The 21895-nt window shown below is 36.9% G+C and overlaps 3 protein-coding genes across 3 annotated transcripts; 1 reads left to right on the top strand and 2 right to left on the bottom strand.

Annotated features, from left to right (window-relative positions):
* Positions 1-225: 225 nt before the first annotated feature.
* LOC109093645 (mammalian ependymin-related protein 1-like) lies at positions 226-4920 on the bottom strand. The gene is made up of 4 exons (XM_019107339.2): positions 4709-4920; positions 1496-1628; positions 869-1077; positions 226-785 (listed from the first exon to the last, which is right to left on the bottom strand). Exons 1-4 carry the CDS (start codon positions 4815-4817, stop codon positions 595-597), a joined length of 642 nt encoding a protein of 213 aa, XP_018962884.2. The 5' UTR covers positions 4818-4920; the 3' UTR covers positions 226-594.
* A 632-nt stretch (positions 4921-5552) lies between these two features.
* Positions 5553-7176, top strand: LOC109093655 (nucleolar protein 7). The gene is made up of 8 exons (XM_019107348.2): positions 5553-5759; positions 5842-5902; positions 6038-6093; positions 6176-6246; positions 6334-6376; positions 6455-6576; positions 6673-6750; positions 6842-7176. Exons 1-8 carry the CDS (start codon positions 5644-5646, stop codon positions 6913-6915), a joined length of 621 nt encoding a protein of 206 aa, XP_018962893.1. The 5' UTR covers positions 5553-5643; the 3' UTR covers positions 6916-7176.
* A 644-nt stretch (positions 7177-7820) lies between these two features.
* Positions 7821-21794, bottom strand: LOC109093670 (ran-binding protein 9). Its single transcript, XM_019107363.2, has 14 exons — positions 21145-21794; positions 18394-18505; positions 17594-17646; positions 17171-17338; positions 16946-16968; positions 14655-14839; positions 14422-14534; positions 14087-14195; positions 13837-13991; positions 13246-13387; positions 11647-11768; positions 11303-11454; positions 9851-9962; positions 7821-8997 (listed from the first exon to the last, which is right to left on the bottom strand). The coding sequence occupies exons 1-14, from the start codon at positions 21359-21361 to the stop codon at positions 8867-8869; spliced, it is 1794 nt and encodes a 597-aa protein (XP_018962908.2). The 5' UTR covers positions 21362-21794; the 3' UTR covers positions 7821-8866.
* Between the last annotated feature and the right edge of the window lie 101 nt (positions 21795-21895).

Below are 21895 nucleotides of genomic sequence, written 5' to 3'. Positions count from 1 at the left end.
TGTTAATTATTGAGATAGATAGCCAGCTCTTTATTTCACACCTCTACAGACTTGAGCAGAAAACCCATGCTTTCATCGTTGTCTATGCAAAACATTGACTTATAAAGGTATATATTGTTAAATTAATTTGCTCAACAGTGGTAGTAGTGAGGTAAACAATTTTATTAAAATCAAAATTCCAGATGTTTCTTTAATAACATTTGAAAATAAACTGTAAGCATCCTCACTGTAAATTATCTTAAAGGCTAAATAAAACAATAAGTAGATAAACAGAATATTAACTGTCAAACAAAACATTCAGTGCCACATTAGTCCATCCTAGATCAGAACAACACAGTTCTAATTTGCCCCAAATTTGGCGTATTAAAAATGAGGCTTCAATAATATGAGGCACAGTTCACACTGTAAATCAACAAGAATTATTGAACTTAAAACTGATATTTTTGTTCATTTCAAAGCTGAATATATTTAACAGTACCTGCACTCATTTCATGTGCTCTTTGACAGTCTAATTTCATTTATTTAGAAGCTGTTTATTAAAGCCTACTGTATAGTGGTTAATGTATATTGTGCATGTAAAGCAGAGTGAGGTATTCAACAGTCAGATGTCATCTTCTCAGTCAGAGCTGACTGGCAAGTGCTGGGCGGGTCGAACACCCCAGGGTCACTGATGCCCAGCTGAAGGTCAAAGAAGCGAGTAGATGTGGTCACGCTACTGTTTTTGGTGTATGTCTCCTGCACGGGATAGCAGTCCTTCAGAGTATACACACCGACCCAAGCTTCATCTGTGAAAGACAGAAAAAATTTGCAAATTTCAGACCATGCAAATCAGGACAACATGGTATAAACATACTTATAATAAACATACTTTTGCGAGCTGGTTTCCGATCAGACCATTCTTGGACCTCGATCATGTCTCCAGGTCCTCCAATGAAATACTGGTCCTCATATGTGGAGTTCAGGGGGATATCATAAGGGTCCCAGGCCTCCGTCAGAGCGATCTTTGCACACTGCTTGGTAATTTCCTCAATTTGGAAAAGCACTCCACTCTTGAACAAGTAGATGTACTCAAAGAACCTCAAAGACAATTGCACAATGCAAATATTGTAAATACAAGCAAATTTTAGCTTTATTTTAATTTATATATATATATATATATATATATATATATATATATATATATATATATATATATACTGTATATTCCAAAATTATTACCTAGATATTGTAAACTAAATTATGACCTAGATTTGGTGGTGTTGTTGAATGACCAGTATTACAATTAAAAAGTATTTTTTTTTTGTAGTGATTATGATGATGATAGTTAATTTTGATATATTTTTCAGAAAATAAGACTTTGTACATTGTCGTTTTGCTTCTCAACTACATTTGTATTGACTTAAGTATGTTTTAGATAGAAAACAAGACAAAAACATTGCTGAAGTGATAAGATCGAATATTAAAATATATTTCATAGCATTTGATGAATTCGTACTTCTTACATGGTGTGTGTCCTGTCTTCTGCTCCAGGACCCTAATTCGCTGATTCTGCGCATCATAGGAGACCGCTGCCCGCGTGTTTCGTCCCGTCCCGTGATCATACTCAACGGTGCGACCCTCCCACTGTAGCAAGTAGGGCTCGCTGCAGCCTGCGGTGGACATCCAACCCCGCCCACATCCAACTGTGACGTCAGAAGTCACGCCCATCCCCGACACAACCCCGCCCACATCCAAGTATGACGTCAGAAGTCACGCCCATCCCCGACACAACCCCGCCCACGTCCAAGTGTGACGTAAACGAAAGCCACGCCCATATCAAATACGTCTCCTCATGTGATTTCCCCATCCCCGTACCTGGAAACCCGGGAAGTATGTTGAAGCAATTTATGGAAGTTAATGGGATCTAAATAAAATAATATTGTCCTTCGTTTTACTAATACACGTTTTCTCATTTTTGTAAAGGATGTCTAGGCTAAAATGGCACAACTTAAATCCAATATATATTTAATATGTGTAATATACGGAGCTGATTTCGTCATCATAACAGCTCCTAAAACGCTTATGTTGATTAAAGTAGGCTAATTGTCAATTAAAACTTTTAAACCTTACCTTGTTCATTTATGTAATGAGATAAATTCACTTTTATTAAAAAAACGATTTTGACCTACCCAAGGCAAAATTGAAATGCATCAAATTTAAAAGGGGACAATTAGATTTTTGGTATTGTAAAAGTATGCAAAATTATTGTAAAAGTTGGTATTGTATAATTGTCATTTAATTTTCTAAAGATTAATTCCACTTATCATAAAGTGTTAACATTTGAATGATAGAATCAACAGTTCCCCATATGCAGTAGGCTACACATACTTAGGCTGAATAAAGATTGCATTGATAGATTATATAAGTAACATGACATTGACCTTCAGGCCTTGTTCATCACAACTTGATATGAAACATGTCCAGGTCCTCCACATACTTAAAGATGAATGAAAAAAGGCATCCATTGTTTCATTGGGTATTTTTATATTTATTATTTTACAAAAATAATTACATGTACAATTTAACAAAAAATAAAGAAATAAATAATAATAATAATAATATGCACCACCAGTTTTTGAACAGTAAGATTTTTATTATTTTTTAAAGTCTCTTCTGCTCACCAAGCCAGCATTTATTTGTATACAAAACACAGCAAAAACAGTAATGTGAAATATTTTTACAATTTAAAAGAACTGCTTTCTATTTGAATGTATTTTAAAATGCAGTTTATTCCTGTGATCAAAGCTGAAGTTTCTTCATCATTACTCCAGTCTTCAGTGTATTAACATAATAATAATAAAATGTTTTTTTGAGCATCAAATCAGCATATTAGAATGAAGGATCATGTGACTGGAGTAAGTCACCTTTGAAATCACAGGAATAAATTTCATTTTAATAGAAATATAGAAAATAGTTTTTTTAAATAGCAAAATATATTAGAAAAGCAAAATATTATACAAATATTTTAAAATTGGACTGTTTTTGCTGTACTTCGAATTAAAATAAATGCAGGCATATATATAAAAATATATTTCTTTAAAAACATTAAAAAAAATCTCACTGTTCAAAAAACTTTTGACTGGTTGTGTTTAACAAAAGATATGCTCCAAATATTATAAAGTCTGAGCAGCTGAATGAGCAGCTGAATGATCAGATAAACAGTTCTTGACATGCAGTACACACACATACATACATAGACTACACAGAGAGATTCCTTGCTTCAATATATCCTCCGATTCTCCCTCCAGGTAGTCTTTGATGGCATTCTGTTGATTTTTACTGTCCATCTGATGAAAGGCAGGCCCTGTCACCTCCCCACAGAATAACCCACGATGACTCTGTACCACGCTGGACCAATGTCCCTTACAAACTTCCACTTTATGTCCTCTTGGCGTTCCTGTTAAAAATAGAGAATACATACGTGTTGGGGGTATATGTGTCCACTAAAAATTATTTACCTCATCACTCTACATAAACATTTTTGATTTTAAACCACAAAAATCAATCAGTATCTAAAGAAATGCTCTCACCATACCTCCATGCACCACTGCATGGCTAATGTGGTCCTTCAAGTGAACTGTAACAAGTAATTTTCTTTACTTGTGAAACTGCAGCAGGGACCCCTTAACCCGGGAGAACTGCCCTGCATCAGGCTTGGACTGAAAATGTGTAGAATGCTGTAAAACATGACAAACAAACATTATGTGATCTTTTCGTTAATATAGAAGAATAAAAAGATAATTTGTGACATACAAAGAGTTATCCAGCAAGACATTGTGAAATGATGCGTTTGCCCAACCAAGTTACTGTGCATGGGTACTGTGATCAGAGTATATCATTAAAGATGTCGTGGGTGGGTGTGTGTGTGTGTGTGTGTGTGGTGGGGGCAGGTAAGTACATATGTATGAGAGGGATGAAGTGTGTGTGTCTGAGTGGGTGAGATGAGTGTTATGTGTGGGGGGAAGGGTATAAAAAATTTTTCACATTGATTCATAATTGATTTTATGTTGTAAGACTTGTGCCTTCTATCTATCTATCTGTCTCTCTATCTATCTACACATGTATGTATGTATATATGTATGTATTTGTGTGTGTGTACGCATGCATGCCACGAATACATACATACATATATACATACATACATGTGTGGATAGATAGACCCTCCAACATAAAAACACTCATCTCACCCCCCACCCCCAAACACACACACACACACACACACACACACACACAAACACACACACACACACACACACACACACACACACACATATATATATATATATATATATATATATATATATATATATATATATATATATATATGTGTGTGTAAGTATATTTGTTGCTAGCAATAACGTGCCTGTGTGAAGTTGAAATTAAAAATACTTACTGTTGTTTATGCACATGCACACAATTGACGCACACGTTCTTAAAGTTGTCAACGTTTGGTAAAGACCAAAGATATATTTTTTTACTTACCGACACGGCAAACAACAGCTTCTTTTTTAGCGGTTGGCAAACAATACAAATTATCTTCTTATCGATGCTTCTTCCTGTTTCAAAATGAATGACAATGTGACGTATTTTGACATGGGCGTGGTCTGTGACGTCACACTTGGATGTGGGCCGGGTTGGATGTCCACCGCAGGCTGCAGCGAGACGCTCCGCGGCGCCAGACAGGGCTGCGGCGCCGCCGCGACTGACGGAGGAAAGCCCAGACAAGGCACCGTCGCGGATAATGAGAGTACTAGTGCAAAAACAACAAAGCCTGACATGTCTGTGGGTGTGAAACTATAATTACACCAGATTTAAATATTCACATAAATATTCAAGGCCTGTGAGTAATGAAGAGGATTTTCCAGAAAGTGTCTGCGCCGGTGCCTACATAGGGTGCCTAATCTAAAATAACTAAATACACCAGCACCCATGTCACAAACACGTCGGAAACACTGATTGGTCAGATATATCCAATCGCGTGACAAACCTATTTAATTATTTTTCACTTGCTGAAAAAAAATATTAAGATGACTTTTTATTAATAATATTATTATAGAATGTATTAATAATTAAAATATTAAAACGTATTTTTTTTATTTCATTGTTTCTGAATAATACAAATTTCACCATGATACTGAACATTTTTAATTATCAATATAATAAGATAAGATTTTACCATAATAATGCCACACAATTTGAACGATCAGTATAAATAATAGCTTTGTGGTAACTAAAACAACAGCATATTATTTAGTGTTATTTTTTGTGCTTGGTCTAGAAAATTATGAACAATAACAGCTTATCTATGTGCATTGAAAGAATGTGTTACCTACAAATCTGACAACACAGACATCTTTATATAGTGAGTATCAGGCGCATTGTGCGGTTATTATAAACTCCGCCATTTGCATCAGTTTGGTTTGTTTACGAGCCTGTATTACTGAGACATCCAGACCACCAGAAGGCAGCATCTATTGCTGCCAATACTTTTGACTCTAGTCTGCCTGTCTTTAATGTGCGTTTAGTGTTGTTGTTGTTTTAATATGGCGAGTCCCGTCCAACGTGAGTATTAAAATCTGGTTGAATCCGTGAGAGACTGACAAAATGTCTGAGATTCAGATTGAATCCAGTGATGATGAACTCCCAGAGGAAGTCGCTTTTGATGCTTCCAAAAGTGCTGCTCTGAAGAGCGTTAAAGATGTCCTGGAAGCAGCCAAAAGGTCTGTGAGTGGGTCCCCTGGCTTCAGACAGCACACGAGCGTATGAGGGGGTTTTCACTTTTGTTTTTCACTTTGTTTCCAGAGAAAAGAACTCACTGAAGGAGAAGCGAAAAAAGAGACAACAGCTGTTTCAAGAACAGAAGGTACTCTCCTCAGGATGTCTACTAACTACAGTATTATTACCAAGAAATAAAGCCTATACACTCTTAACGCAATTCACAGTAAATTGTGTATTTAACATGTCAAAATATCACGAAATGTTATATCTGTTGTTTTTGAAGAGAAAACGTCTTCCTCAAGAGCTCTTGGAGGAATTTGATAAAGAACCCCAAAAGTAAGATCTCCAGATAAATAGAAACCATTTGACTCCTTAAATCATTTTGGAAACTTAATAAATTGTCATTCCTTCATTTTAGACAGACAGGTCCATCAGACAACAAAGGTATCTACAAAAAGGTATCAAAAACAAAGCCATCAGACAACAAAGGTAACAATAAAACCCCTAACCTTCTTCTATATCTTTACACTTTATTTTCTGTTGGTCAGTATCAAATGACAAACAACTCTCTTACAGATAAAACAAAGACGGGGACCACTGCTAAGAAAATCTCAAAAAGGTAATAATAGTGTTATGTTTATATTTATCTTTCTGAAAGGGTTCCACATGTACATATGGAAAATGTGTCTGATTTCAGTTTACCAGACAGCTACAGAGTAACGAGGATAAAGGATGAATCTGCTGCAAAGTCATTGCAACAGAAGGCCGTGGACTTCATTCAGTCCCGTCTTTATGGACCAGGAACCATAAGAACAACCAGTAAGTTCATACGGTGTGCTGCTCAGATCTTTCTTTGTACCAGATCTTGTAGTCCAGCTGAATATTCAAAATACTTGTGTGTATATTAATCTTCAGATGCGGAGCTTCTGTCCCTCAGAAAGAAACGGGGTGTGAACCAAGGTGCAGCTGTGGGGTTTCTGAATAAAAAATTGGGTGAGTAGTGAGATTTTCATGTTTAGCAAGTACATTGTGTCCTCGACGTGTTTTGTAAAGCACCAGGCTGAGCTGTCTTTTTCATTTATAGGTGCTTCCCAAAAAGCCAGGATTGCAAGGTCCAACAAACGGTTTATACGCCAACAGAAACTGATTCCTTTATGAGACAAAACAGAAGAAAGAACTGCTGAATTATGAGCTCAACACATGAAAAGGCGGCTTCCATCATCCTGCTGTTTTTGACCATGTGGATATTTTTCAAAAGGACACCTTTAATTATTTCATGCATTTTTCTTTAAACCTCATATTATATCTAGTGTACAAATTAAACTGAAACCGGAACATTTTTAATAGTGGCAGAAGCTGAATGTAAATTTAAGTGTGCATATTTACTCTACACGTCAATAAATGTAAACCTGATCTAAAGATTAACAATTCATGTGTCAGTTACTTTGAACATAAGGTTAACTTCATTAAACTAAATGACTATGATGGCCAAGTTATGGTTATAGCATTTTACAAGGAAGCTAAAAGGAAAGTTCACCCAAAAATAAAAATTCTGTCATTTACTTTAAAACCTGAGAGGTTTCTGTCCCTCCATTAAAAGTCTAGGTAACCACAACTTATAAAATCCAAAAAGATTAAGGCATCATAAAACGATTTAAAATATGAATAAAGCAGTTTAGTCTTGTAAAGAGATATTTAATTCAGGCTTCAATTCACAAATATACAGACAAACAAGTTTCAACGTTTACCATCTGTGATTCACTATATGTATGATGTGTGTTAATCATCATTTAGATGTAAATAAAAGCCTAAATTAAATCTGGTTATCATATAGAATTATTGCATCTTTTCACAAAACTGTCATTAAACGGTTTAATTCATATGCATTGTTTCACAAAGAGTAACCAAAGTCTCACAAGTTTTAGTAAAAGAGAATTTACACAATTTTAACTTTTGGGTGAACTATTCCTTTAAATGTGTGAGAGGACACTCAGTTTGGCTTTTTTAATGCTCTTGTGCAACTTTAAAACACTCGCTGAAATGTGTCAAAACAGACGGGTATATCTCGTTCAACTGGGTATTTACGTTTTATTACTGAAAATGATAAGACAGTGTTGATGACAATACTCCTTGTTTTAAAAGTACTGATGATCCGAGGGATTGACTGGTAAACAAGAGGAGAAAAAACAATTGAGCAGTCCTGCCTCTCCGGGACTGGAGATGACCTTAATTTCACCGTGTTCCCGTCGCACATCCAAACTGCACAAAAACACAGTGCAGGCAACGATGATGACAGAACGCCTGAATATGGACTTTTTAAAAGATGGAGTAAGAGATCGGGTGGATGAAAAGACCATAGACATCAATACAATTACAAATCAAAGTGTCTGAACATTGCATCAATCCTGCTGTGCAGTTGGCAGAGGGAAGGTGCGCTTGCACAAAAAAGGGCATAACTCATACAGCTCACACTAACGCTCTACACTAAATACCACCACTAAGGATGACTCCAGCAGTGTTAGGTTTTTTTTTTACTGTAAGATAACTAAATGTTCCACTCCTCGTGTTAATATAATTTCAATATTTTTTTTTTCTTTTTTAAATGGTAAAGTACACAAGCTGAGACCTGAAAATAGCAGGGTGTTGCCGCGTCTCGCGAGTGTCTCGCTCACTCTGCCAGCTTTCAACCAAGAACAAATATATCTTATATGCAAGTTTACTGATAATAACATTAATTATGTCATAATAATTTTCCTCATGCCTTGTAAATTAGGAAACAAACAATCAGAGCCTGCTGCACCCCCCCACCCAACTCCTCCTCCCCTCCCCCCAAAATAAAAAAGACAAAAGGAAAAAAAAAAAAATAAAGACCATAATGATTGGGGATTTTATCTGACTTTTAAGAACCCCTCTTCCTAATGTGTCTTTAGGCCTGGGTGAAGAGGATCCAGTCTTGTCAGAGAGCCAGGATGGGTCTGGCCATGTGGAGGCTCAGTTCATCAGGCCATGGTTTCAAAGCTGGCCCCAGTTTTTTTTGGGGAGTCTGGGATGGACTGGGATGATGTGGGCCTCTTTCACGTGGTCATTTAAAGGGATGATTCTCCAGGGGTTAGTGCAGGTAATCATCCACTGATGCGAAGGCGCAGGATCCACTGCCTGTGCGAGCCATGAGGGACAGACACTGAGCTGCCTGTCCGACGGAGAGCGCCAAGGGAGGCTGCTTTGGCAGGTTATGAGTCTCTGCATGAGAGAAAAAAGTAACATTAAATGCTAAATGCCAATGTTGAATTGTTAGATTCAAGAATAAGCTCTTATAAACAGCAATACACACCACCATTCAAGTATATTTTTAAATACATTTATGCTTTTATTTACCAAAGACGCATTAAATTGATTAAAAGGGACAGTTAAGACTTTCATAATGTTACAAAACCATCCTATTTTAAATACATGCAGCTCCTTTGAACTTTCTATTCATTAAAGTATCCTGAAAAAAACTGAAGCTGCATTGACCAGCAAAAAACATGAGTGATCAACAAAAAAAAAAAAAAACAACTGTATATATTATCCTGTTGTTCCTGACAATAAGCATCTAGCTTAGTTTCAGGAAAAGAAGTCCTTTTTTGGCTCAAATACACTGGATGGAGTTTTGAGCATGTTGTCAACATTTTATGGAGACTGACAGGGAGAGATGAGAAAAAAGAAATGAGAAGAGAAAAATTAAAACAATTTGTGTTTGGATTGTAAAATTTGCATATTAATATGCAATTACATTGTAACATTTGCAAAATATTAAAACAGTCTGTGCATGTGTTACGTGACAGGATCCTTCTATAGACCTACAAAAGGGCTGATGAGGGATCTGCAGCACCATGATTAATACAAACAAACTTTTTTTTTAATATATTTTTTTTTTATCAAAATACAGCATTATGTTGCTCACTTAGGCTTTTTTGCTCACTTTTGTTAATTCTGAAAGCAACAAAGGGATCACTGTGGTGACTAAGTTGTTCTGATTTGATCAAAGGTGGTATTTGGCCTTTAAAGATTGAGAACAAATGTTCCAACATATGAAAACTAATGTGGTACCTACCTAATATTGCACTGTTGAGTGTTGAGCAGACAGGCTCCCTCTGGATGGAGTCTAGCTGGTAGCCCACAGGGCTGCTCCATGGATCCGAATATGCCAGCAAACTGAATGCATCCTGCAAGAACGAAAGAGACAGTAAGAGGTTTTATGATAAAACATATATACATCTCCATGCTTACTGGCCATTACCACCATAACCAAAATACACTTTATACTATGTTTTCCTAAAGACCATTTTAAATCATATATGTGATTATAAATACAAACACCACCTACATCCAACTTTCAGAACAAGTGTATATCAGTGGCGTTCCGTCCATATAAGCTGCAAATGCTCTGCATACCCAGGCCATTTGAGAGATTAAGTTCATGGGGTTATTACTATAAACATGATTATAAGTTGATCCCTTGTCATTTGAAATGTAACTTAAAGCTTAAAGAGTTCGAAATAAGTAAGTTATATGATTTATTTTCCAAGCGGCAGTAATTTTCTCAATCTACGTCAGTTACGGAAGCTTCCGGGCGACTTGTCACCTCCGCTCTGTCACTATGATTCGTCAGGATTGTAGCGCGTTCTCATTGGCTTGCTGGCCTGCAGCTGATTTCATGCGCGAGGTAAGCTGTCTGAGAAGCGCTCCCCCAAATGGAAAAATGCTCTGTTGCTGTCAGATCTCAATTGGCAAAAATCACATTGTGTTCGATGCAAAACCAACTCGATTAAATCAAAGGAAAAAACTATATTTTTATGTTTTCTCTAGAAAAGAAATTTTTTAAAGTCCACTGAAAACATATCTTCTTACATTTTTGGTCACAGACAATGTATTTTGAAGATATACATTATTGTCAACATGGTAAATAAATAAAAAAGTTTATAAAACGTAGGCTAGCTATGTAAAATTTTAATGCAAGCAGGAAACGAAAGAAAGATTTAAGATGTTATTGTTCCCTTTGTTTTGCATATGCTTGTGTCGCTTGCAGCTAAAGTCCTTCTCTGATTTTATTGTTGTTTGCAACGTTGCAACTTGGCAATATTAATTTGGGTACTTCGCGTATTGGAGTAGCCTAGTGTCACCTGTGTGGGAGTTTTGACTCCTATTCACTGGGAATAAAAAATAATTCAGTAGATGCAGAGACATATAGACTGGGGGAATCCCCCCATTTCCCCACCCTCTGAATATTACGCATCATACAGTACGTGTAAACATTATTTGGTGTTTTTTACTTGGAAAACCAGCTATTTTTTTTCTAGCATTCGAATAACTATGGATAAACCTGAAACGGTAGAAGGATTTAAAGATTAATTTTATTAACAAATAAGGTAGGAAATGTGCATACTTTAAAATCGACACCTGCCACTATGTTTCTTATTTCTTCTATTTGTCTTAATCTTATCACTCAGCATACCCAGTTAAAAAAAGTCACCGCTCGCCACTGGTGTAAAGTTAAAGGCAGTACCTTGAGCATCTTCTTATTGGCTGAGTTTTTGCCCCTTTCACGGCGCAAGTGTTCACTCATGCTCTGTAGCTCTCGGCCGAACTGAATCATCCTCTCAATGGCTGCCTGGCTCCCTCCACACAACTGCCTCTTAGACTGAGCACTATCCACTTCTGTGTACAGAACAATTAATCCTTTTAAAATGGTACACAAGATTCATTTGCATAACATAATTGACTAAAGTCACACGCACAACATCAGATATGATAAACAGATCACACAGGAAAAACCCTTTGACCCACAACAAAGTTCATTGCAGACACACAGGAAATGACCGGAAGACTGAGCCCAAATTATGATCTCACCCATATCTCCATCACATTCCTCCAAGTCTATCCCGTGAGTAGAGCTGCCATTCAGAAATCCATTTGAAGAGGATTCAGACACTCCGTTTGAGAAGTGATCAAGCTCCATCTCCACCTCAGCACTGCGAGGAAGAGTCAGCATTTACACAACAGGCTTGTTTTGTTCTGTATAGTCACCATGTTTCTATATAATTTGCCCTTTAGAATTAAAGTTGTGATGAAACTGAAGTAATGACAACTTTTCTTCTGTATTATGATGACATACATCTGAGTGTAACAGATTTAGGGATGGGGGCGGGGGGCGTGTGCTTGGGGTGGGGCATGGCCGTAATGGAGGTAATGAAAATATCTGAAGACTGTTATGAAAATGACTGTAAAAAATAAACATGACATGAAAACCTGTCTATGAAAACATGATAACATGATTAGAACGCTGTTAGATTATGATTATGATGCAGCAATGTTATTGAAAAGAAGCATTTAAAAAGAAACAGCTGCCTGAGTTGAAGCTGAGTTTATGACAATAAACTGAAGCCCATTCTATGACACATCCTATGATATTAATCATTTAACATTACAACTTGTATCTGCACAAAAGGATGCAAATGCCAGTGAATTTTTGAAGTTATGCGCTATAGCGAGAGAGAGCTCCTGCGCGCTGAAACACGGACAAGGAAAGCAGACAGAATTTACTACAGATTTCACCTTCTATAAAGTTCTCATTATAACGCCATGTTTATGGCAGATTTGTGCTATATTTTCATCTACATTATCAAGTGATTCCTGAAATCACCTGCGTGTTTTCGAAGCCGTACAAAGTACAAAAACAATTTTAATTGAAGTATGCCTACTCTTAAGCATAAATATGATTGAAATACAAACTGAAAAAAGCACTGCTGCATTATTATAACATCAGTATTTTAAAAAAAAAAACATCTAAAAGCAATATGACCATCTCAAATATCTATATTTGTCAATATCGGGCATTGCGTTTGAGCATGAAACTAAACACTGGTAATAGGCAGCACATTCAGCATGTCAATAAATGTTAATATCCCAACACATCCTATATTAGATCAATCAGATATGTTTGTAGCCATGCTTCTCTCTTCTCACGTCTATATTTTGGACCGCATGCTCTGGCAAGCTAAACAATCAGAGCTCAGGGTGCCGCACAAAGTGCTGCTATAACCAAGCAGAATTTTTTTTTTTCTCCGCGATCTTCGTTTTCATGATCGATTGTCGCTGTCACAGCAGAGCACTCGAGTACTCGATCACTGTTGCACATCCCTAAACAGATTATTGGGGGAAAAAAGCAGGGATATATGGATTTTGAGATGTGGGTGCTACACTCAGAAATGAATGTGAGCTTGTAGAGGGGAACATTTTAAGTGGACTAAAGCATTGGAGAAGTCACCAGAGAAGTCTGTAATTTCACTGGAGGTTCCAGTTATGACATTTTAAATATACATTATTAGGTCAAAAAAAAATAAAAAATACAAACGTACAAAAGGTTAACATGCATATACAAAACATAAGGTGAATTTTAATTTCATGTAAACTAAGGATATTTCAAGGTGCTATGGAACAAAGATGTACCTAACGTTGGTCTGCTGACCCCGACTGCCATTCAGGACACCGAGCTCAGGGCTTGGCATGGTAGGGGGACATGACTTGTGACTATGGGCCGAGGTGTGGCCTTTACTTGATGAAACTCCATTACAGTAATTACTATCAAAACCTGGAGAAAGAGGGAAGTGCAGATGATCAGTGATAACATCTCCTATTCATGATCAACAGGTCATTCTGGTCTAGGACTAGCTTTGATTTAAAAATCACCTAGTTAGCAGTTCTCAACCTTTTTGACTCCAAAGCCCCTGTCTGTCCAAGACAATATTCGAAGGTCCACCTATCTAAGCCAACATACCTCTGGTACATCTGTTATGTTGTCAGTTTAATGATGTACATCTTTATTTTTGGTGTTTGTCAGCATTTTTTTAAATTATGCAAATATAACTCAATTTAAGACTTTTAGGTTCCAACCTGTTTGAGAACCACTAATCAAAATGGCCATGTCTATGAAGACTACATAAGGAGCTAGCGCACTGGGTAGTTAAAGGAACTAGCTACCAGGAAGATATTTTTTTTCACCCAATGCTGGCAGAAAAAATTAGTGGATATAATACGTACCTGTCTGGTAGGTCTGGGAGCTGCTGGCTTTGTGAACAGGGCTGTTGAAGAGACGGGGGGAGCCTGGGTAACAATCCTGTGACTTAGGGCTCCTCCCACCGAGACACCTGACCTCACTGTCAGTGCCATTCACCATCTCAATGAACTGCCTGACTCTGGAAAGAGAGAGATGTAGATACATTATGCATTTGGTTTCTTTACTGAAGATGTGCTAATTCCTGAAAGATGGCACATACAGTATCACACTTACTTCAACATAAACAGGAGGTCTTGGTTTCTCTCTAACAGGCTTGGGTAAAGTTGTTGAGTGGTCTCTATAGCCTCTCCCATTCTGCCAGATAGGACCAGCTTCTGGATCTCTGCAGTCACAAACGTAAAATCCTTAATCAGCACTGAGTTGAGAATGTTCAACCCTGAAAGCATGCTGACATGCAGTGATGAATCATTCAGACTGATTCAATTCAATCATTGGACCAGAAACTGTGCCAATTTGATTTCATGTTGACTTCAACAATCATACAAACCCAAAATAAGACCCAGATAAGTCTGAACTGTACTATATTTGTGTTGCCCGTGAAGACTCACTCTGTCTATTTTTGATAGAAGCAAGTTCCTCATGTACAGCCTGGTCAGTTGATTTGGCAAAGGCCTCAGCGGTGGCACAGTAGCTGTGGTGAACCAGATAGGAGGCCACCATTCTAATGAGAGAGAGGGAACAGGTCAAAAAAAAAGACAAAATAGCATATCCATTCATTACCTCTGGAAAGGTTTTGAAAATATAAACCTTATAAAAAATATTTCAAATAAAAAGTACTCACTTCTGAATCATGGCCTGCCATTCTCCTTCTCTCTCCCCAATGGGGAAACGATCAATCTGGGCTTGGATTTTGGTTCTCCATTCACGCATGTAGTCCTCAATATCAAAGACAAATGGATGCTGCCCAAAATTGGCATCCACGACCTCCCCTGGGGTCTGTAGACCCACTGTGGGATACAGGTTGGGCTAAAAACAAAATAAGCACATTTTAATACATGTGGACTAGTTACTGGCTAATTTACCCGTTTTTAATTATTAATGATGTGTATGTACACACAATGAGATTAGCTTTAAAAAGATGATGGAAAATGTGCCTTGGTTTATGTCCAGGGCTGGCATATTTGGGTCCAGGTGGCCCACCATCACTTATATATGATGTACACTACCAGTCAAAAGAAGGCTCTTCTGCTCACCAAGCCCGCATTTACTTAATCCAAATACAGCGAAAGCAGTAATATTGTGAAATATTTATTTAAAAGAACTGTTTTCTATTTTAATATACTTTAAAATATAATTTAATTCTGTGATTTCAAAGCTGAATTTTTAGCATCATTACTCCAGTCTTCAGTGTCACATGATCCTTCAGAATTCATTCTAATATGCTGATTTGCTGCTCAAAAAACATTTATTATTATTGTGTTGAAAACAGCCAAGTAGAACATTTTCAGGTTTCTTTGATGAATAAAAAGTTCAGAAGAACAGAATTTATCTGAAATAGAAATATTTTGTAACATTATAAAGGTCTTTATTATCATTTTGATCAATTTAAAGCACCCTTGCTAAAAGTATGAATTTCTATAATTTCTCTTTTTCTCCTCCTGCCTGGCTCTTTGGCCCGCATCACTCACCACAGAGCAAGCCTGTTCTTAATAAAGCTGCTGTGAAAACGTGGGAAAAGCGGACGAGGAAGAAGTTGGGGTGAAGCGATCTTTACATAGGCAAAGCAAAATACTTTATCGCTCCGCCCACAGCGCATTGTGATTGGATGGTTTACGCTGTCAATTCAGGAGACAAACCAATCAGAGTCTGGCTGTTCGCTGTCCATGCATGATGGTCCTTGGCAAAAAAAAAAATGATTCTGACGGCCTCTTAAGTGCATCGGCCCACCAGGAAAATGACTGGTATGCCCCATTACCAGTCCAGCCCTGTTTATGTCTATCATGGGCGTTCAGAAAAAAACAACAGATTTTAATCGTATTTCAAACCAAGATTACATAATTATCGGTCAGCTCAGGGGCAGACACATATTAGTCATTTTCTGATGCTTTCTGTAGAATAACTCTGGGAGGGTTTGTGCTCACAGTCCAATAGAAAGAAAGGTCAGGGCTGCTAAACTGACATACTTCACACAAGTACTCAGAGTAGCATGAATGCTGGTCACCAGCCAACTGTGTTTTCTGCTGAATGGATTATTGTTTAAGCCCCAAACAGGCCCTCTGTTCAGTTAGCAAGAGCAATGCTTAGGGGCTGTCAGTCCAACATCTTGAATGATGAAGAAAGGAAGGAAAGACAAAACAATAGCAAACGGCTTCCTCAACAATATCTAAAAATATTACAATAGAATGAAAAATATACAAATGATCAATCACCCCATGATCTCCAGGCAGTGAAACACAAAAACATATCTATAAAGCTACAAATGATGTCACTGCAAGTTCAATATTTAGACAACAAACATACAAAATGTAACATTTTCACATAACACGTGCATGCAATCAGAATGTAAACAGCCATGGATTTATCTGAATAAACTATTGGAGGATAGACTACATACTACAAACCACAATAAAACTATAATAAACAACTTCATATACAACACCGTTCGAAAGAAATTTTTCTTTTTTTAAATTCAAAATTTATTTTATGCAGCAAGCATGCATTAAATTTATCAAAAATTATGGTAGAGACATTTGAAAGGTTTTAAAAATGTCTATTTTTAAATAAATGCTGTTCTTATGAACTTCCTATTAATCAGCAAATCCTGAAAAATACAGTGTCACCGTTTCCACAAAAACGTTGAGCAGCACAATGATTTCCAAATGGTTCCAAAAGATCATGTGACACTGAAGACTGGCTGCTGAAAATTCAGTTTTACCATCATAGGAATAAATTGCATTGAAAATATATAGACAGCTTATTTTAAAATGCAATAATATTTCTGCATTTGGTATCTTTTGATCAAATAAATTATCAAATCCACCCCAGACATTTGAATGGTAGTGTATAATATACTAATGCAGCAAAAAAAAATTATTTCAAGCTAAGAGGTGTTTAAGAAAAATAAAGACTTACCGGTAAATCTGTAAAAGCTATCCCTGTAAAAACAAAACAAAAAAAGAATTAGACTATTATTAGAGTAAATTCAAGATTTGAATTTGAAACTGTGGGAATACAAAGTGTGTTAATAGCCAATACCTCCTATAAATTACTAAACTGAATTGATGACCGGTAATAAATAAAGAGCAAATTACCACAGTGAAGCATTTGATCTTAATGTGCAATTCAAATGTTTACTACCTAGACTGTGACCATTTTTTGTGTAGAAACAGGTATTGTTGATGAGGTTCACACAGCAGCCGATCACATCGCCTGTTGTGAATGTGGGACCATAGGGCTGCCCAGTGCCAGATGAGCAGAAGGAGTGGCCGTCATCTCCGTGATATCCATATGAGTGTTTGTCCCAACCTAAGGACAGAACATTGTACACATTCTGGTGATTTCTGAAAACAATAAAAACACTAGGGAAACTCTAAGCCCTCTAAACTCTTATCTCCCTTGCAAGCTGCAGTCTTAGAGAAACACCCTGTGAGAGTCAAAAGGTGGAGGATCAACTTAACATGCCCACTAGCTGCATCTAAACTACAAAACCTACAGTTATAGTACATCTATAGTGATCATAGACATTTTAGATACAAACAACCTGAAAACATGACGTTTTACCTGGAAGTCTGTTCATATTGACACCTTGAGCTGACAGGCCAATCCCCATGTACCTGCTCACAAAAACAGCATTTGTTTGATAAAACGTTCTGCAGCAGAGGTTAAAACTGCTCAGCCTAAAAATTAAAGGTACACTCAGTAATTTTTTCCTAGTTATGAAAATGTTATCCCTATAGAAATGAATGACTGAAAAATGTTTAAAATCATGTATACCTACATGAGACTGAGTTATTTTAGTATCACTTATAACTCATTTTGTATTTGTATATTTTGCATATACATATTCATTTTAGTCAAACATTTTGTAATTTTTTTTATATTTAGTTTTAGTTTAGTACATCACAACTAAATGAAAATGAGATGTTAGCAACCAGATAAAATATTTTGTTTTATTTCAGTTAACATTTATTTTAAGTAATTTTTAAGGTTTTAGTTTTATTTGACTATGATAACTCTGGACTGAACTGTTCATTTTTCATGGAACATGTCACCTCATGGGAGCCGCCATGTTGAGATCACATGACCTATACTAATCATTTCTGTAAACCTCTTATTATCCAGTATTTTTACTCTCAGAATAAATTAATTATGGCTGACTTCTAATAGAGAAATTCTACAAAGACATTAGCAATTGAAGACTTTTGCATAATGCTACATCCAAGCCACTAGGTGAAGACCAAGACAGTTGTTACACAGCCACATAAACTAAAAAATTACAGAGTGCACCTTTAAATGTTCCCTTAAAAGGGAACGCTCCCTTTCTTAAAGTAATTTAAGAAAATACTGAATCCTTCACATACCCATCTCGTCCTTTACTGATAATTTTCACCTCAAAGTAATAGACCCCGCAGGCAGCTGGAATAGGGTGTGTTGCACGGACAGATGCCGCATCTTTTGGGGTCTTTCCATGACCTGGATGACATAAACACAATCATTTACAACTGCTAATGGCTTGTGTCACTCACAAGGAGCATCAGAACATTTGTAATGTTATAACATTGCCAGAGGTCGCCATGGCAAAAAACACTTAGCAAGGTAATCAATGTTTTTGCTGTGAGAGCTGTACACTTTAGGCTGATGATATTTTGCCTGGCAACAGCAGAGACACTGCACATTTGCCTTGATATTTAAAAATGGCAGTTTATGTCATGTGAATATGCTCTAAACTTGGGAATTCCTATTTTTTGTCATTTTAATTAGCAATAACTAACAAACCAATGTCAGAAATTTGTTTAAAATATTATTTATTATTGTTAACAGACAATGTTTTATCTATTTATTTATAAAAGGCATGCCACCTCATTTAAGTCAAACACTCCAGTTGAAACTATTTTTACTTAAAAAAACAAAAACAAATCACATTTCTGAACAAATATGTCAGTTAATTATAAAACCAAACCAACATCAAATACAAAAGTAGCAGTAAATAATGTACAAGATATAACATGAACACAAAAAATAATTGTATGATTTACTATAAAGCTCTCTACTATGCATCACTAAGAGAGATTTTGATGCTGTGGACTTGTTGGGAGTGTTTTCTTTATTTTTACTGTTTCTTTTAAAAACACCTTTTTAACAGTCACCTTTGAGACAGCAAATGCATACAGCATATCTAAAGCTATACAGTAAGTCACTATAGTGTCTGAAGGGGCATTAAACCCATTACTTACTCATTATTTACACATAACTAGACAGGCATGAAACAGAATACTAAAAAATATAACACCAACAGAATTTTTTCCACACATTTGAAACATATAAAGCCTATTGCATCATATTTGACTCATGAATTTCTATGCCCTCTACCTGAAAAACATGATCAAAGCCTGTTGTACACAATACTCTATATGCTTTCTGCCCTCAGAATTTTCCTTTTTTTTAACAAAAAAGGTTCTCAATAAAATTCTAAAAATACTTTTTTGCTGTGAATTATCATGCTGTCGAGGAATGTTTATTTGTACATCTTTCAAACATAATTGTATTGCACTGCATTGCATTATGTGTTTCCCCCCAAAATTATAACTACATAGCAATGATCATAAAACAAAGCATTTAAATATCATCTTACAAATATCATCTTACTTACTGGGACTTATAGTGACAAGTGATATTTATGTCAACTTTATGAAAGTAGCCTGCTATACTGTTAAAAAGATCTCACTGATTTACAAAAAAAAAAAAAATCATAATTTCATCTCACATTTTGATCATATAGCTAAGTAACAACAACTGCACCAAATTACACATTTTTGCTCAGTTTGGGCCTCTACATAAAACTGAGGTGTTGTTTCCCTTGTGTTTAAGCTCCATATTCTCCCTTTTTCATACTATAGAAGCCACAATGCCTGATGTCTCAAATATACTACAAAACATAAATCAAATAGAGACTATTTAAAATATTTTGTCTAAAGATCCAATTAACAATTCAATTAAAAACATATATACAGAGGCTACACAGAGTGAAATATCTGATGCATCTTTGTCACTTTTTGTAACGTTTTAATTCTGAACCTCTGATAATCAGATTTATATCTGAAGTAAATTCATAAGCTTATATGTAGCTTGTACATTTATTAAGACATCTTGGCCTGCTGGTAATTTAAGGCAGTCTACCTGAAACCTACCTGTCGTCAGCACTGACTGGCCTAATTACTTCTGTGGCCTACCTTTATGACTCAGCTGAGGGAAACGGCAGACACCTCACTGAATTACAGAGGCTTATTTAATAACCAAATATGTTAATCAAATTATACATATATTACAGCTTTTCTTTATCTGCTGAATTCCTAGTAACAGCCTTACATGCACGCGATGGCAGAAAACCTGCCTGTGCAGATAAACCCACACAGGCCTTTCCTAGAGCTTCTGCGTCAGGCTCGATCTCTACCTACAACAGCATGTGTGCATTAAGACAGCCTTTGCACACAGATCATTTTGACAAAAGAGCTGACAATGACTGCATTTCAACTGTGAAACTCCATACAGTAGGTGCTTCCGGAAATGACTGAAGCATCTTTATATAGCTCGCAGCTGAAACTCACCACCATCTCCTTGCTTCAGTACACGAACTTTATACTTTCAAACTTAATACCTTTATCATGTATTCTCAAAGGCTACATGTAATATACGCACACAAACACTGTTATGCATAAAACATCATATTAAAGCAGTAGTTCAATTTCTAGACAATGCTGACTGCTAGGAATGGTGCTAAATAATGCTAGGGAGGCTATTTTTATTCAAACGTCGTCTAAGCAGTTAGTTATGAGTAATCAAAGTTTCTAGTTAACATATCGTTTACTTATATCGGCTAATGTGCTCGATTATCACATTAAATCATCCGTTTCGTAACGATTTTAGCAGTTTGTGTGAGTAAAAATTGGTTTGATTCACAGACAATACGAGTACGCAGAAGCTAACAGAAGTGTATTTTTATATCATCAATCAGAGGTGCAACTTGACACGAGCTAACCTGGCTAATGCCTTCAACATTTAGCTGGTAAACAACTTGGTGTTTGTGTACATCTGCTGCGGTTAGCCTTGGTTACCTTTATAATGCACCCGGAGGTTGTTTTGAGACAGGCCGATGTAGCTGAATTTGTCTTTGGGGCTCCAGGATCTGGGGAGCGGGGTCTCCTGCTCGTTGACGGCCGGGTAAAGGCGCTTAAGCCGCTGGTTGAGCTCTTTTTCCTGCTCGTTGAGAGCCAAGTCCCCGTGAACGACAACCGACATAAGAAACCCACAGCCCGATGACGGTCCCGACATCGCGATCCGATTCCTGCCGCCGATACCAACAGCTTGCCAGCTATCTTTAGCTGGACAGCTTTCTATCAGTGTCCAGTGGCTAAAGCGAGCACTGTCAGACACCACAGGAGAAGAGCTGCTGAGATTTCGGGCTTGTTTTATTCGGATCGGACGGCTAGCCAGCCAGCTAACTGCGATTAGCCCGCAAACAGCCTCTCTGATAGAGTTAGCAAGACGCTAGAGAGAATTAATCACAATACAGCGAAACGGCAGCGTACAAAAGCATAACAGACATCCAGAAAGTTGATCCTTGTTATTTAAGACGACATCCAAACTACCAGACAGACTAAATAGGGTAAAAGGAGCAGAAAGACAGCAGCAAAGGGAACCCCGATCTTTTGTTTGTTGTTAGTGTGAAATCCAGCGATCTGATTGGCTCTCTCAAGGTCCAGTCCTACTTCCTTGAGCACTTGGTACATGACTAGACACAGGCTCCCAATAACATGTCCTCCTTCTCACTTGGGTTGTTTGTTATCTAGTTTAGATGGCTGTGAC

The sequence above is a fragment of the Cyprinus carpio genome, chromosome B2, assembly GCF_018340385.1.
Source record: "Cyprinus carpio isolate SPL01 chromosome B2, ASM1834038v1, whole genome shotgun sequence".
NCBI lineage: Eukaryota > Metazoa > Chordata > Actinopteri > Cypriniformes > Cyprinidae > Cyprinus > Cyprinus carpio.
This window is presented reverse-complemented; position numbering and strand designations above follow the sequence as displayed.

Bases quoted from the DNA above. Each gene is read 5' to 3' on its own strand.
- LOC109093645 (XM_019107339.2), bottom strand. From the start codon at position 4,817: ATGTCAGGCTTTGTTGTTTTTGCACTAGTACTCTCATTATCCGCGACG. The intron at 1,078-1,495 runs GTACGAATTCAT...ATTGTCTTTGAG, and splicing joins GGACACACACCATGTAAGAA to GTTCTTTGAGTACATCTACT. The intron at 786-868 runs GTATGTTTATTA...TGTCTTTCACAG, and splicing joins TCGGAAACCAGCTCGCAAAA to ATGAAGCTTGGGTCGGTGTG.
- LOC109093655 (XM_019107348.2), top strand. From the start codon at position 5,644: ATGTCTGAGATTCAGATTGAATCCAGTGATGATGAACTCCCAGAGGAA. The intron at 5,903-6,037 runs GTACTCTCCTCA...CTGTTGTTTTTG, and splicing joins AGCTGTTTCAAGAACAGAAG to AAGAGAAAACGTCTTCCTCA. The intron at 6,247-6,333 runs GTAACAATAAAA...ACTCTCTTACAG, and splicing joins AAAGCCATCAGACAACAAAG to ATAAAACAAAGACGGGGACC.
- LOC109093670 (XM_019107363.2), bottom strand. From the start codon at position 21,361: ATGTCGGGACCGTCATCGGGCTGTGGGTTTCTTATGTCGGTTGTCGTT. The intron at 9,963-11,302 runs GTACTGCCTTTA...TCGTTCTTGCAG, and splicing joins CCAATAAGAAGATGCTCAAG to GATGCATTCAGTTTGCTGGC. The intron at 8,998-9,850 runs GTAGGTACCACA...TCTCTCATGCAG, and splicing joins ACTCAACAGTGCAATATTAG to AGACTCATAACCTGCCAAAG.